General features: G+C 40.4%; 1 protein-coding gene across 2 annotated transcripts in view; it reads left to right on the forward strand.

The window, feature by feature from the left end:
- COP1 (COP1 E3 ubiquitin ligase) overlaps nucleotides 1–14,969 on the forward strand; it is a 124,191-nt gene that overhangs the window by 50,010 nt on the left and 59,212 nt on the right. For both annotated transcript variants that reach the window (XM_057379657.1, XM_057379656.1), the window contains exons 12-14: nucleotides 2,477–2,620; nucleotides 10,281–10,389; nucleotides 12,131–12,212. In XM_057379657.1, the coding sequence (XP_057235640.1) occupies nucleotides 2,477–2,620; nucleotides 10,281–10,389; nucleotides 12,131–12,212 (335 nt within the window). The remainder of the gene's footprint in view (nucleotides 1–2,476; nucleotides 2,621–10,280; nucleotides 10,390–12,130; nucleotides 12,213–14,969) is intronic.

Consider the following 14,969-nt stretch of genomic DNA (forward strand, 5'->3'; position numbering starts at 1 on the left):
CTATTTTTATTTGTAAATCACTGATGAAAAGCTGACTGGCAGAAAGTGAGAACACTGGTTGTCCCAGGACTGAGCACAGGGCTAAGATGGAAGCTAAGATGCCAGGTGTGTGTTTGGTTTACCAGCCTCTCTCACAGCTATGAACTTCTGTACTGGTAGTGGTTTATTTCTGCATCCTTTTTCTCCCTGCAGTGTCTTTGGTGTTGTTTGAAGGTCACAGGTCTGACAATTCTGTTGCTTAAGGCTCTTTATTATTTTTTTAATGATGTGTTAACTTTTATGGGCATATTGAAATACTCATTTGTTATGTCTGCAGCATGTCTCTATTTTTAAAAAAAATGAATTAATGCTGGAGAAGCAAACCCAACCCAGGTGAGAGAGCTTCTATTCTGTTCTAATAACTTGGCTTTTTACCAGACATTGTAATGCATTATTTTTTCTTTCTTCAGCAGAAGGCTGAGGGTAYAAATTGAATCCAGGCAGATGAATCACTGCCATCAGTTTAGTTGTGCTTTACCTGAATCCACGGGGCAGCAGGCAGGAGTRGAGACAGCAGTTCAATTAAGATTGTGGTACAAGTAAATCTGTTGCATTGTTATAGAGGCTTTCGATTATAAAATTCTTTCACAGAATAGGTTGAGCTGACAAAACTAAGACAGGCCTGAATGGTRGTTTCATCTTGTGTGTGTAAAAAGTGATTTAGACTAGTATAGARCTGGGGAGGGGGGAGAGCAGCCTGGATACCTAGGTGACTTCTTTCCCTCTTCCATTTTATTTAAATAGATGCTTGCATGCTCACCTAATTTCCCAGCCATAAATACATTCCTCCATGCATTTTGGAGGTTCATGATTTTGCAGGCACCTGACTAGCTTCTCTAGCAAGCAGTTGTGAGTGGGACCATCTCCTGCTACTGCTTGGAAGGTCTGGGTGCCTGAGTGAAAAGGCCAATTTTCAAGCTGCTTCATTCAGTTATTTTATAGCAACAGACTGCATATCAACCATCATTTCTCTCCATAGTTTAAAAATAACTTGATGATATCTTCTTTACAAGGACTCGAAAATTCTGTTGGCATTTAAATTTATCTTSCCTTGGAAACATTGCATTGCCTTCGACTTCTCTGCTGAGGAGTGGAAAGCTCTTGCTGTTACAGCTATGGGGCAGCCTGAAGAGCCCTTTCTTTTCTTGGTATTGGTTTTGATGCTTTCTAATTGTAGAAAGTTACCTTAAATACCCATGCTTTCATGGTTGTGAATGTGAAATTAGTGTAAACTCAGTTTTCCCTGCTGCCATTAAGAACTTCTGCCCTGGTTCATACACACTCTGGATTCTTAAGAGGGAAAAAAAAGTGATAGGGACATCAGGGATTGAAATAAATTAGTGAGTGGAAGAACCCCAAAAGAGACCTCTCAAAACAGTARATTGATTGCTTGGTCAGGAGGCTTGGGGAGAGCTGGTTACTGATCAYAGAAACCTTGTGGCTGAGGGCAAATGCTGCCCCCACATCCTTTCTGGGGAGGTGTCTCACTGAGGCTGATGCCCTTGGAGGAGGCAGGTGTATGTGTACTTGCTCTGCCCGCAGTACCATGGGCTGCAGGAAAGCCCCAGAAGCTCCTAGGAAGTGGGATTTTGCTAACTGCTGAATGTCTAGCAGATTTCTCTCAAGCCCTTCCAAGCTGTGAAGGTAGCAACAATGTTAGCTGTTTGGAACCTGCTGCCTGCCTTTTCTCTCAGCTGTATTTCATGTACAACCTCAGGCTTTCTCATTGGCAGCTTAACTTTGTTATAAGGTGACTGCTTTTACTTACAACTTCATTGATATTTGTTACACACTTGCCCTGCAGGCCAAGAAAGAAGGTGCCTCTGATGGCATGAGCAGCCCTAGGTGGAAGTCGTAGTGTGCATTGTTTTTACTCCACTGTTGATCTGATTTCAACCCCCTGTTGTTACCCAGGGAATTTCGAAGTTTTTTCCACAAATACTGCTTTGCTCTGCATTAGCACTTAGAAGTTCTTGGAGCTGTTCCACACAGGAGGAATCAGTGGGCAGCCATGCTGTGGCACATTAATGGTAGACTGTACAGATGAATGTTAAGCACATTTCCAGGACAARCTGTCAGCTTTGATATTTGGGTACCATGTATTGTAGATGGTACTAGCGAGATGGTTCAGCTGAACTAAAAACTCTCCAGAGCACCTGAATAAAGATCCTGGCTGCTGGAGGGTGATAATGCTACCACAAAATTGGAAATGGGGGGTGTTGATGACAGATGCATTAGAGAACAATGCTTGGAGGGAAAACTCCACACTGTTGGGGTGTGTGCTGGATCTGACCAGAGTTTCTGAACTGGGTGTTTCCAAACTGTGAATTGTGATTCTCAACTCTGCTATACCAAGATGTTTAGGAGGTAAAATATCCTCCTGGTAAGTATGTGTGGTGGCTTTTTAGAATTCTCAATCTATGTTTTTGTTTCTCAGTATTGAGTTCGACCGAGACTGTGACTACTTTGCCATTGCTGGAGTGACAAAGAAGATTAAAGTCTACGAGTATGGTACAGTCATTCAAGATGCGGTGGATATTCACTACCCTGAGAATGAAATGACCTGTAATTCCAAAATCAGGTAGGCATTGATTTGTATTTGAACTCAGAGGGCCTTTTCCACTTGCTTGTTTAYGTGTAGTAATTGTTTTGCTTTCTTTATGGGAATAGGAGGGGAAAGGAGGAAAGTGGGAACTGATGGAGATTGGGTGGTACAAGCACTGTTTCTTGTGTATGCTGAGTTCATCCAAGGTAGTAACAAAGGCCACTATCTGGAGGAGAAAAGGCAATAGGGTGGTAAACTGCTAYTTGTGTTCTTTGCAAATGCTGTTGGGTATCCTCTCAAAGTGCTGGAAATGCTCCAAGCAAAGTCATAGCTTGTCTCAAGGTAACCTCTGTACCCAGTTCTTAACATCTACTGATTCCTTCATGTTCTYTTCTCTTCATCAACCAGATCCTTTYCATTTTGCTGAAARTTTGCTAGYTCTCAGGAAAKGTACCTCATTGGCACCTTCTCCCTATGAATTTTTGTCTGCCTGAGRTACTGTTCTGCTGAACCTCATAATATAAATCTCCTAAGAGAAAATCTTTCTTGATTTTTTTTTTTTGCTTCTGTGCTGCTATCATTTCTGTCAACCCATTTTTTTAATCCTTTTAKATGTCAAACCAATTAAATATAGACCACCACATCAGAACTTCATTTGAAAGAATCCAGCTACTTAAAATAACTTTAAAATCCTAAATCAAAAACTCTGTTAAAACTCAGAAGTAAATAATAAAGGCAATCAAACCCGTTCAGTATTATAATACAAGTGTTGATCATCTCTTTTGAACTCATTTATTTTTATTTGGTAGTCTACATTTTAAAAGCAATAAAGCACCCATAAAAGTGCAARTAACAAATTTATGTAACAGTCCAGCTTCCATGAAAACAAAGTGTTGACAAAATTAAGAATGTTTGAAAGCCTACTTTAGARAATAAAAATCACACTTCGTTTTGTAGCTGACACATTTCGAAAGATATATCAGTCATTCCTGTGTTGCTTGTGCTCATTATTCCCAGGAATTGCATAATAGTATTTTATGAAGGGAAAGATGTGAATGCAGTTGACCCTGGAGCTAGATTTCACAATGGGTAAGAGCAGCGTGAGAGTCATTTGTACTGATAAACTGTACTGATTATGGAGTTTGTGTTTGGCTGGGCTGGTGAAACATTCTTCATTTTCACCTGAGTCATAGCCAAGTTTGCACCATTCACCTTCATTTTCCTGAAGAGAACAGAATAATAGCAGAACCATCTAGTGGTCAGTTAGTCCCTTTTGCCTTAATTAGAAGGAGAAAAACAATGTATGTTTGGTATTTCTTGGACCACCTGAAACAAATTCCAAATTTGATGTTTCAGATTTGACAGGGATCTACCCTGATGCTCCTGCCAGTYGTTAGGAAAATTGTTAGTTCTCCCTTCTCCCACAACTGCTAGTGAGGAGAGTCACATTAGTGCTTCCAGTGGTGTTACTCATGCCAGCTTTGTGCTTCAGACAAGATGCTGCTTGCTTTCAAAATATATTCTTATTCTCAAATTTCCTGCATATGTGTATTTTACATATATATGACAAAGCTAAATGCATTGTCCTCTGACACTGCCTCAGTACAGGAGGACTGAGTCCTCTCTCATTTTCTTRSCYTAGTTTCTCTCATYCCTTTGAAGAAATAAATGGTGGGGKTTTTTTCCCCATCAGCCTCCTCCAACTGTATCAGGCTTCCTTTGACATGYAGGTGCTTATGGTTTTGACAGAAAGTTGGTCTGTCAGTCAAATGCATCCTTGCTATATCCATTAGCTGTGCTGCCAGTCAGCAGTGCTGGGGTTTGCTGGAGCAGCATAATAACTTGCTCTTCTGAAGTGGCTTAGCTGGAGGGAGAAGTTACAGATGAAGGCTGTAATTTCATTATGGAATAGTGCAGTGTGCTGAAAATGTGCCTCTGTTGTAATAGAAAAATCTAAATAAGTGGAGCCTGCTCTTTGTAAAAAGCCTCAGCTTAAAGCTGTTGATCTTAATTTGGGTGAAGGTGCAGCTTCTTCCAGAGGCTTTACCTGTGAGTGCTTTTTCTGATATCGAAGACAAACATATTTTGGCTCTGGTAAATGGGTGGTATTTCTCTTCCCAACAGAGATGCAGGGGTCTGTGTGCAGAAGGGATCTAGTGACATGTCTCTTCAGGTTAAACTGATCCTGGTTAACCTTGTTCAGAGCGATGATGCCGGAACAGAAATCATTARTGATGATGTTGGTGACTCAGCTTTTGGAGGAGCCGAGGCTCTGATGGGCTTTTATAAAAGCAGACAGGTGACAGCATTTGTGAGGACTCGTGTCTGGCCTAGAGCAAGTCTGGCCCAGAGCAGCTGCAGGGAAGGGAAGCCCGTGCCTGGGCTGGGGCTGGTGCCAGCCTAGCCCTGCTCTGCCATGTGCCAGCTGGGYGCCTGCTGAAAGCTTCAGCTTGATGCCAGCAGTAATTGATTGTAGACTTTCCTGGAGCAGAGCCCTGGTACCAGCTGTATCTGAGTCTCTTCCTCTTTTCCAACCCCCTTTTTTACACCCACCTGCTTCTTAAATACATTCCTTTTTCATCATCTGCTAAGCCTTCTCATCCCTGCTTTTAAGAACAGGGAGGAAGTCAGTGTGTCAGGTTTCTGGCAAATGTGCATCGCTTCTCCTGGRAACAACAGTGGCATAAGCTTCCAGGAAAAACACAAGATGACACATAAATCCTCATAAAAATCCCATTTACAGATTCAGAGCTTCAGTACAAGAAACAAATCCTGGCATTGTGTAGTAGCTATAAACAGCACCCTTTGAGCTAATTATGACTTGCTGTGTCCCTAGCTATGGCAGGCACTAATCTGTGGCTCCCCCCRTGTAGGAGATGGGAAAGAATGAAGAGGAATGGCTAGCAGTGAGCCACAGCTCTGCTCTGATTTATTCAAGAGSCAGATTTGTTGTTTTGCCATGGGTCACAAGAGGGAGAAAAATAGAGATCTAGCATTCTGGTAAAAAGTTGGCTTTAGGCCTCGTTAATCTGCGGCGGGTGATGTGTGAGTGTGGTTAGGTAAACATACTTTTGAAATCCATGTTTAGTATTCTGTATGCTCACCACTGTGTGTTTGCAGCATCTGTGCTTCAGTGATAGATATTACCACAAACCTCCARTATCAGCTGCATCTGTTTAGTCAATTGCAGTAAAAGCAAAGCATCAGTAGCCTTTCTCTTTTAGGAGGCTGCTAAGATTTTACTGTTTTCATTTCTCAGTGTTAGTAAATCAAATGCGTGATTGCTGGATCCTAATAATGCTTCATGGATGTATTGCTGTCAGCTTTGAAAATGGCAGCCAGTTCTCACTATTAYGTTTAAATTAAGCAAAACATTATCATATGGTCTTTCTCATTGTAGAGTCTTTGCTATTTTGAGTGGTATGAGCTGGTTGTGTTGGATGCCTGTATTTCCAATGCAGGGAATGTTTGACACTAAACAGTTTATAAGTATATATATGCCTTCATATATATATGCCTTCATATATATATGCCTTCAACTTGCATTAATTCTAGCTTTTAAGATCACTGCTTCACTTTGCAAGAAGATGAGATTTTTCTTTAAAAGTATTTGTCTTTAAACATACTAGAGGTTTTGTTTAAATTGATTAGGAAAAAAGGGGTTTATTTTAAAACAGTCCTAGTAGTAATGTTATTCCATATAACTCACTGCCAGAGGGATGGTTGATACTGAGTAGCTTGATCCTGGATTTCAGATTTTTTACTTCACCTGTAAAAATACTGGTTCATGAAATAAAGATCAGCATAATGGACAATGCTAACTGACCTGCCCCATTTGTGTCTCTGAATAAAATGAAGGATGSATTTACAGGGTCTTTACAGGGTCAGGATTTCTGTGTAGCTGGATCAGATACTGAGGTTAGGAGAGATTTTTCCGAGGCTGGTGATGAACTTTCGACTACAGTTTCTCCAGCTTAATCTACTAGGAAGGAAAGCTATTACAATTCCTGATAAAATAAATCTCTGGGGTGTAACTATCACCCTGTTTCTGGATTACAGAACAATGGAAAAACTGAAAAAAATACAGCTGCTATACTTAAAATGAAATATGGCATCATACAACACCTTCTAGTCCAGTGCTATATATTCTCTCAGCCCTAGGTATATTTTTACATATCTCACACTTCAGTTTCTCCCTGATGTGGCTGCAAGCCATCTAAAAGTTGTCTACAAAAGGTTATTTTTGTGAACTTCCGATTAATCTATATGAGGACTATGTAAACTGTGGTTTTGGTTCATGTCACCTTGGCCCTCTCCTTTGCCCTTCTCCAGCTTGCTCCCCCACTCCTTTTCTGAATCTGTTACTCAATTCATTACCCATGATAACATCTCAAGGGAACAAAAAAAATTATGTCTTTAGAGATTCAGCAAAATTGCCTGTGTTGTGCATGAAAGAAAGACTAGTGCTTCCCTTACGAAGAATGTGGCAGTAGGTCCTCAACCCTCTGTGTGTCCCAGGAAAGCCATATGGAAGAGAAACATCATAACATCCCAGCTCTMTGACTTCTACCAGGTGTGGGTTGTCACAGATGGCAGAGAATACAACCAAAGGACTTTTTACAGAGTGACTTTTTAAAGGTACAGAGAGTGATAGGACAAGGAGGAATGGTTTTAAGCTGAAAGAGATTTAGATTACATGTTAGGAAGTTCTTTACTCAGAGGGTGGTACAACTCAGGTTTCCAGAGAAGCTGTGGCTGCCCCATCCCCTAGGAGTGTTCAAGGTCAGGTTGGAGGGTGCTTGGAGCAAGCTGGTCTAGTGGAAGGTGTCCCTGCCCATAGCAGGGGGATAGAATGAGGTGATATTTAAGGTCTCTTCTACCCCAAACTATTCTATGATTTCTATGAAAGGACAGTCAGCCCTTGCTACAAAACATACAAAACACCCCTTACCTGGAAAAGGAACTCCCCTCCACCTGATCCAACCYGCAGTTGTTCTCTACAAAGGTTACTTTGGAGAATTTAAGTTGGAAGGAAGGTCAGGTAYTGCAGTGTTAAGGAAAAAGCTCTAGTTTCAGACTGTGTAAAGAGTGTTGGGTGGTGAGCAGGGCAGAATTAAGGCAGAGAGCTGGAACAGAGTTGATTTTGTCTTACTATGATCCTTTAATCATATTACTTAAAAATGAAAGATTTATGGTGTGTGTGATACTTAAAAGGTGTTAATTGAACCACTTAGTGGCTGCAAATCCCTAAACATTTTTCACCTGTCAGTTCCTGTTTTCCCCTCTAAGTCTTACCTACAAATGCTACATCGAAGTCTATTTACAAATGTTAGCACTATGAGGCTGCAGTGGGATCTTTGCTGTGCCAGATCTAATGAACATGCTTTTGKGCACATGCACCCTTTGATTTCTTCYATGTATACAGTCTGAGCCAGGGAAGTATTTTAAATCCATCGCATTTCAAAGAGAACTTTTGTCCTTTATATCTTTCTGTCTGCTCAGTGATCCCCAATTTTCATTGTCTGTGGTGATTTCTTTTTTGACAAGATGTTGTTATGTCATTATACTTTACATACTTCAACTGGAACATCCATCCTCTAACCACCCAAAGTCACAAGCAYATCAGCTTTTCTCTGGGTCCCTCTTCACTGGTGTCCTCTCAAAGCCATGCAGATAGGACAGTACCTTCTAAGATATGGCTCTGGGTCATATTCTTCCTGCTTATACATGATGGCTTCACTTGTGCAATATTTCCTTTTTCCTTAAGCTCCTTGAACTGCTGAATTGAGAGGAGATGATCTGGTTGGGGGAACAGATTTAACTGGTAAAGGTGTTCTGCAGTGTGGTGTCTATCTCCTTGCCATTAGCTGGAGACTGCTTCCAGCCCAGAGGTCACTGTGGTGTAGCTCTAGGCCTCTCAACTGCTTTTGTTTCCATTAGGGACTGCTTCAGCTGGGACCATGACTCCAGCTGTCACATGTAGTTATCTTTGGGCTGCTGTAGCCTTCACCTCATGGTCCTAGTGGGCAGTGTCTGCCACCTTTATGTGCAACCCATGGGAGCCACTTAAGCTTCTCAGAATRAAGCTGCTAGTAAATCATAGGCTGTCAAGACCTGCTTTTCTGTGTGGGTACCTAATGGAAGTAGAGCTGCAACAGTGATGGCTCCTTGATGGTGTATTTATGGACAGCTCTAGTACCTACAAGGGTTGGGGATACTTAATATTTTCTCATTAGTAACATATCATGGAAAAGGTGAAACCAGGGAAATCGTTGCATGAGCTGTATCACTGCAATCATCTTCCTAGCAGCTGGTGGTTAAARACAGTGAACTTATACTGGGTAAATAAAATTTTAAGTTTCTGGATGTAAAGTTTTAAAACCAAGGGATGCTGTTAAGTTTCACCATGGTCAGGAGCAGAATACCAATGCTGTTTGCTGTTATTTAACTAACTGAAAAATAAATGTTTATATTTAATTACTGTAAGAAAGGAAAAGGGTTTTTCCTCTTGTGTGTGTAAATTATTAAGGAAAACAGGTAGCAAGTGTGTAGTGGAACCAAGAATTTGACAAGGTATAATAATTCCTGAATCTGTGTCCACATATCTACATCATATTTCAATGTGTAGCTGCACTGAAAAAAAGCAGTACTAAGGAGTTATAGAATTGTGGACTTCTGGTTTATATTGTTGGTTAAAACTTGGCCCCAAGGCTACTATGATCTAGTTATCTGTGTCAGAGCTGCTTGRGGACCTGCTCTAATGGGATCTGTCAGTTCAGCTTCTGCTATGTACATCACAGTTTATACCAACTGGCATGCTTCTCTGCCAGATGGTCCAAAAATTGGTGAACAAGTATTACAAATTTTCTTATCTGTCACATTTTTTGGGAGTCATAGTGGAGGCATAGTGCCAGAAAGCTACGAGTGTAAATTGGCAGTGTTGCTGCTCTTGTTTTCTCTGCTGAGCGTTAGAGTTTGCCAGTGGAATTATTTAGATTTGTACAGCCCCTCACTTCATCTTAAAATAAAAACCTGTGTGATATATTTTCCAGATCTTGAATACTAAAATTCCGGATACAGAATAGTAAAATACAGATACAGAATAGTAAAATACAGATGCAGAATACTAAAATACTCATAGCAAACAAACTGCTGTTGCATTTACAGGAAGCTGAAAGTAGTTCTCAGAAGTCAAAATTGCATGTGTATATAGTTATACATACAAAACATTAGCATGCTGAGGGAGGGGTTGATTTASTGTCCATATGTATATATTTTACATATACAGCTACTCTTAGGTAAGTAGTTATCTTTATGGTAATAATAAGGCGTTTGTGGTAATAATAACAGTAGTGCCTGTTGCAAAGAGGTTAAGAAGTCAAACCTTAAGCTCTGTGAGAATTCAAAGCTCTGTGTGGTATTAAAATAGAAAAAAAAATCCCAGCATTTGAGATACATGCATTTTAAGAACATCCTCAACCCTAGCACTTTRTTTTGGGGGAAACATCAGCCAATGAAGCTTTGATTTTAGTTTGTGGAAGAAGGTTTGTTTAAGTTCTCGTGTTTCAGTGGGGTGGTTTGATCAAGGTGCTATGTGCTTTTCAAAGGTACTTAGTGCTTGATGTATTGCAAGAGTGATTTTTGTGTTGTACATTATGATTTACTGGAAGACTGACCAGAGCTCGCTCTTTTTCAGCTGTATCAGCTGGAGTAGTTACCACAAGAACCTGCTAGCCAGCAGCGACTATGAAGGCACTGTCATCCTTTGGGATGGATTTACAGGACAAAGATCCAAGGTCTACCAGGTAACACAAAATCAGCAAGCAACATTTCCTGTGCCATGCACTGTGCTGGGGGAGAAGCATTGAGTCTGAGGTTCTGCTGCTAGTCCAGCAAAAGGCTTTTCTGTACCATGGGGTGAAATGGATGTTCTTCCTGTTTGGTGAATGTGTCTCATCTGCACGGCTTTATTGAGCTGTAGTCCTCCAAGGGAGGCAGCTCTGTTTTTCTGTCACAGTTGGGAGGCAGTTGAAGTTTTCTTGCTGCTGCTTTCTGGCAGGAAATTTGCACAGGGAGAAATCAGTTCCTGGAAGCTGTCTCACCTTTCTTTAGAAGTCTCTGTCTCTCCATACCTGTTCCACTTAAGTTTTTGTCAAAAGCATTTTGTAAAATGCTGCAGTGATTGCCAGTGCTCATGAAACAGAAGTACAAAATGCAGACTTGAGTGGTGAGGCTGGGAGAAGGGAGAACAAGRCAGAAACCTTCCTTCGCCCCTCAGCTCGACATGAGACCTGCTTCAGGAGAAGTTTATGACATTTTGTTTTTTCATGAAACTCAAACATTGTGTTTCTATGAAATGGTTTCTGAGAAGCTTGTGATCAGAACAAGGAGGCTGGAAGAGGATTGTTGTGTTTGGGAATAGGCTGGAAGTCCTGCAGACTGTTGTGTAGGTAGGGATAGTCTGTTGAAACTGGTCAGTATTAATGAATGAACTGCAGACTGGACTTTAGTTCCCTCTGCTTGACAGTTCAATGTAAGTTTTAATTTATATTTAAGCCTCTGTTCCTTTTTTCATTGTGTTTTAGCCATTTTATAATGCTTCTCTCCACTAATGCTTTGCATATCTCAATGAAACAGAAATTATCCTGGACATAATAAATCTAGTCTGTTGTCCTCTCAAATTTTGCATTTCTTTATGAGGCTGAATAATGAACCTAGAGAGGACCAGCTGTTGCTTATGTTAAAACAAACACATTTTGCTTCCTATCAGATTACTTGAGTTTTTTATTTGGATTTGCATAGAAGCATAGACATCTGCTTTGCATGTACTGAAACTCTTTAGTGACTTCATCCTGGTGAGTTTTTTGTCTTGTAAGCCTGTGTAAAGGCCTTAAACAAAGGGGTTGACTGAATTTCAAGTTTTGCTCAATGCAATGTTTTGCTTCCACATGAGATGTGCCAGCATAACAATTATAGTTCTTCCATGTTTTGAGGGAGAGTTTGTAGTCTTTTAATAATATTTATTTCAGTGATAAAACAGAGGATTAGACACCAGAAGATTTGCTTAACAGTTCAACAGGAAGGTGCCGATTTCCTAGACTTTCAGAGAGCAGGTTTTTGAAATGGGCATCTTGTCAGTATTGGGAGATACTCAGAAGTTGCTTATGAGTGTTGGAAGATACAGCTATGATCTAGGATAAGAAACAGCATGTGGTGAAACCAGAGCTAGTCAAATTGTGCTGCAAAACCAGGTTTTTAAATGTCCATCTCTTGAATTTTTTTTTCTTTCCAAATAAAAATAAAATCTGTTCTAGTTTTTTTTAAAAAAAGTCATTCTAGTATTTTCTGCTTTCCTGGCATGTCTAGCATATTGCTAGGATTGGTCTGACTGGGAGAAAAGATTTTTTTTTAATTGCTAAACATAGTAAGCTTCTCTGTCCAGATCCCTGCTGACAATTTGTACCAAACAACATGTGTGTTTTCCTTTACTGTTTTATCATATTACAACTTACTCCCTTGCAATATTTTTCTTTTTTCTCTGAACAGGAGCATGAGAAAAGGTGCTGGAGTGTTGACTTTAACTTGATGGACCCTAAGCTATTGGCCTCAGGCTCTGATGATGCCAAAGGTACTATTTTATTTCAGTCTCTGTGCAGAAGACTTACACTCTGTGTATTCCCTTGGAAGAGCAAAAATGTGTTATTTCAAGTAGCTGATTCCTCAGCTGCCTTTAGTATTGTGGTTGTTGTGGTAATGTGTCAAGATACTACTGAACCATTTGGTTCTTAGAGAAGGAARGGATTTGTTTGGATTAAGATCTCTTGCTTCACTTTTTTTTTGTGTAATATACTCTCAGCTAACWTTTTCCTGGACTCCAGACAAACCAWAATATGTTTTAATATTAGTTAAACTTGCTGAATTAAAGCCTTGGGGCCTTTAAAAGAACAGCATGTATTTCTATTTCAAAAATGAGACTGTCAGTAAAATTGTTAAAAAATGCCCGCTGCTCTTTTACCTGTAGCTCTACATGTTAAAGGTTGTGCTCAAGGAGCTTCCTGCTTTCACAGTGTTCCTTGGAGCATTAAGGAGTTGGATGGTGGACTAAGTGGAAATGCTGGGGGCAGCTCTCAGCTTTCCACATTCTAGGGTCCATTTGACAGAGCACTTTTGGAGAACCCTTAGGCCAAGCCCTTTACCACATGGGTGGTATAAAAATGTTCCTCTTATAAGAAATAGGAAGCTCCTAAAGAAGAGGATAGCACTAAGCAAGATGTAGTATTCTTCATCCCTAATGAAGAATTTTATGTGTAATATGTTTGCAGTATCAAATCAGAGTTTTTTAATGGCAAGAGCTTAAAAGTTCCTTTCCTAATCAGTGGGGATCAGCTCTCCCAGATGGGCTGATAGAGCTTGGGACAGAGCTCTTCATGATTTACTTTAAAATGCTRAATTAATTTTTCAGAAGTACTAAACCTTGTGAGTCGCTGCTCCCCTTCTAAAATGCTTTTTAATGCTTCTCCAAAAGAAATTGCTGTTTCTTAATTGCACTTGGCAATCACAGAATCAGAATGGGGTAGAAGGGACCTTAAAGCTCATTTTGTTACATCCTCTGCCATAGGCAGGGACACCTGCCACTATCCCACATTGCTCCAAGCCCKGTTTAACCTGGCCTTGAACACTTCCAGGGACCCAGGGGCAGCCCCAGCTTCTSTGGGCAACCTGTATCAGGGCCTCACTACCCTCAGAGGGAAGAATTTATTTATGCTATCCCATCTAGCCYTGCCCTCTGGCAGTGGGAAGCCACTCCCCCTTGTCCTGTCACTACAGTTCCCAAAGCTGGTAATTCCATTTACAAAATGTTAATGATTATTTTATAGTTTAGGTGAGTTTTAAATGTTTTCTATATACTTCCCCTTCCTTTTTTGGTGGAAGACAGATATATTTTCTGTATGCTGAAATGCTGCAAGAGTGAATATTTACCTTGTAAGTTATAAACCTCTTCATCAGTGTTCCCCATTCCTGCCATGCATGTGAAAAAGCTGACCTGCCAGGTAGATAWGCATTTATTAGCATGTTAATGAGGTGTCCAGGTTTGCAAAGCCCAGCTGCTAGCAGAGCTTCAGTCTTCAGTTTAACAGTTCACTTCTTCAGTAATTGTCTCTAAAAGTGTAATGTTTACTTAGAAATCATTGTGATAAAGCCTGCAGATCCACATTGCATTGCAATTCAGAAAGGTCTTTGGAAGGTGTATTGAGGTTTTGGTGGATAAAACTGGGCTGGAACATTTTATCCTTTATTCTTGCACATGACTTGCCTGTGATTTGCATATATAAAGAGCACTTCAGAGACAAATGAAGTCTCAGCACATGTTTTAAAAGTCTCTGAGGTACAGAGTGATAGTAGCAAAATATCTGCATGAATGTTGTAGTATCCATCTTCCATTTCGGTGATCACACTGAAAGGGTTAAATGCGAGGGAAAGGTAACACTTACAACAAGTGCCTTAATTCAAACCCACATAACTTTAAATTTTGTCCTTCTGCATATGTTCATGACTGTTTGCTTGAGTCAGTTTTAGTATACAGTAATACAAGTTTGGCCAGGTAAAGTATCTGGCAGGAAAGATCTTCTCTCTACTCATCCTGTCTTCTTTTGTTTCTCTGCTTCTATGAGACCACACTGGACTTTCCAGAGCTAATCTTGCCACGCTTCCCCACAAAGCACACAAATCATGTTTTCCTGTCAAATGATCAGGGCAAACCAGCAAAAAAGGGACATCTTTGCCAGTTCTTCCTGCTTGCCTGTGTATCTGCCTGCCTCTCCTTGGTCTTCTCAAGTTGGAAGTTAATTCTGAAAGCAGGGGTGTATTGGAGAAGGTGCTTATTAATGAAAAATCCTGTGTTTCACAGTTGTCTCTGCCAGGGCTCTGGCACTGCAAAGGGGATGCTAACAAGAATGCTATTAAGGAGAAAATGATTCACATTTAATTAGAAGCAGCATCCTTAGGGCCCCAGRGTCCTGCATTGTCCATGTTTTTAGATGAAGATAATCCAGAATATGCTTACTGGTGGAAGTTCTTTCTACTTTCATAGCAGATAATGACAGCATAAAAGCATTACTGTACTTAGACTAACTACTGTGTGTACAGACCCCTCACTTTTATCTACAATTGTTATACCCTCCCCTTTTCAAGGGGCAAAGGTACTTGTGTATGTCTATAGGGACCAAAAAGTACACTCTTAACTAGATAACAGTGTGCAAAGTCGGTGTTTACTTGTTCTTCAAGCAGCTTAAGGAGAAAGCACAGTCTTAATTTAAATTCTTTCATGTGCATAATAATGGCAGGAGCTGTGATTCTTGTGTCAGTAGGAAAGGGTGAAKTTCTG

Source organism: Malurus melanocephalus, unplaced genomic scaffold, assembly GCF_030028575.1.
Source record: "Malurus melanocephalus ecotype Western Australia unplaced genomic scaffold, MMel_1.1 scaffold_416, whole genome shotgun sequence".
Taxonomy (NCBI): Eukaryota; Metazoa; Chordata; class Aves; order Passeriformes; family Maluridae; genus Malurus; species Malurus melanocephalus.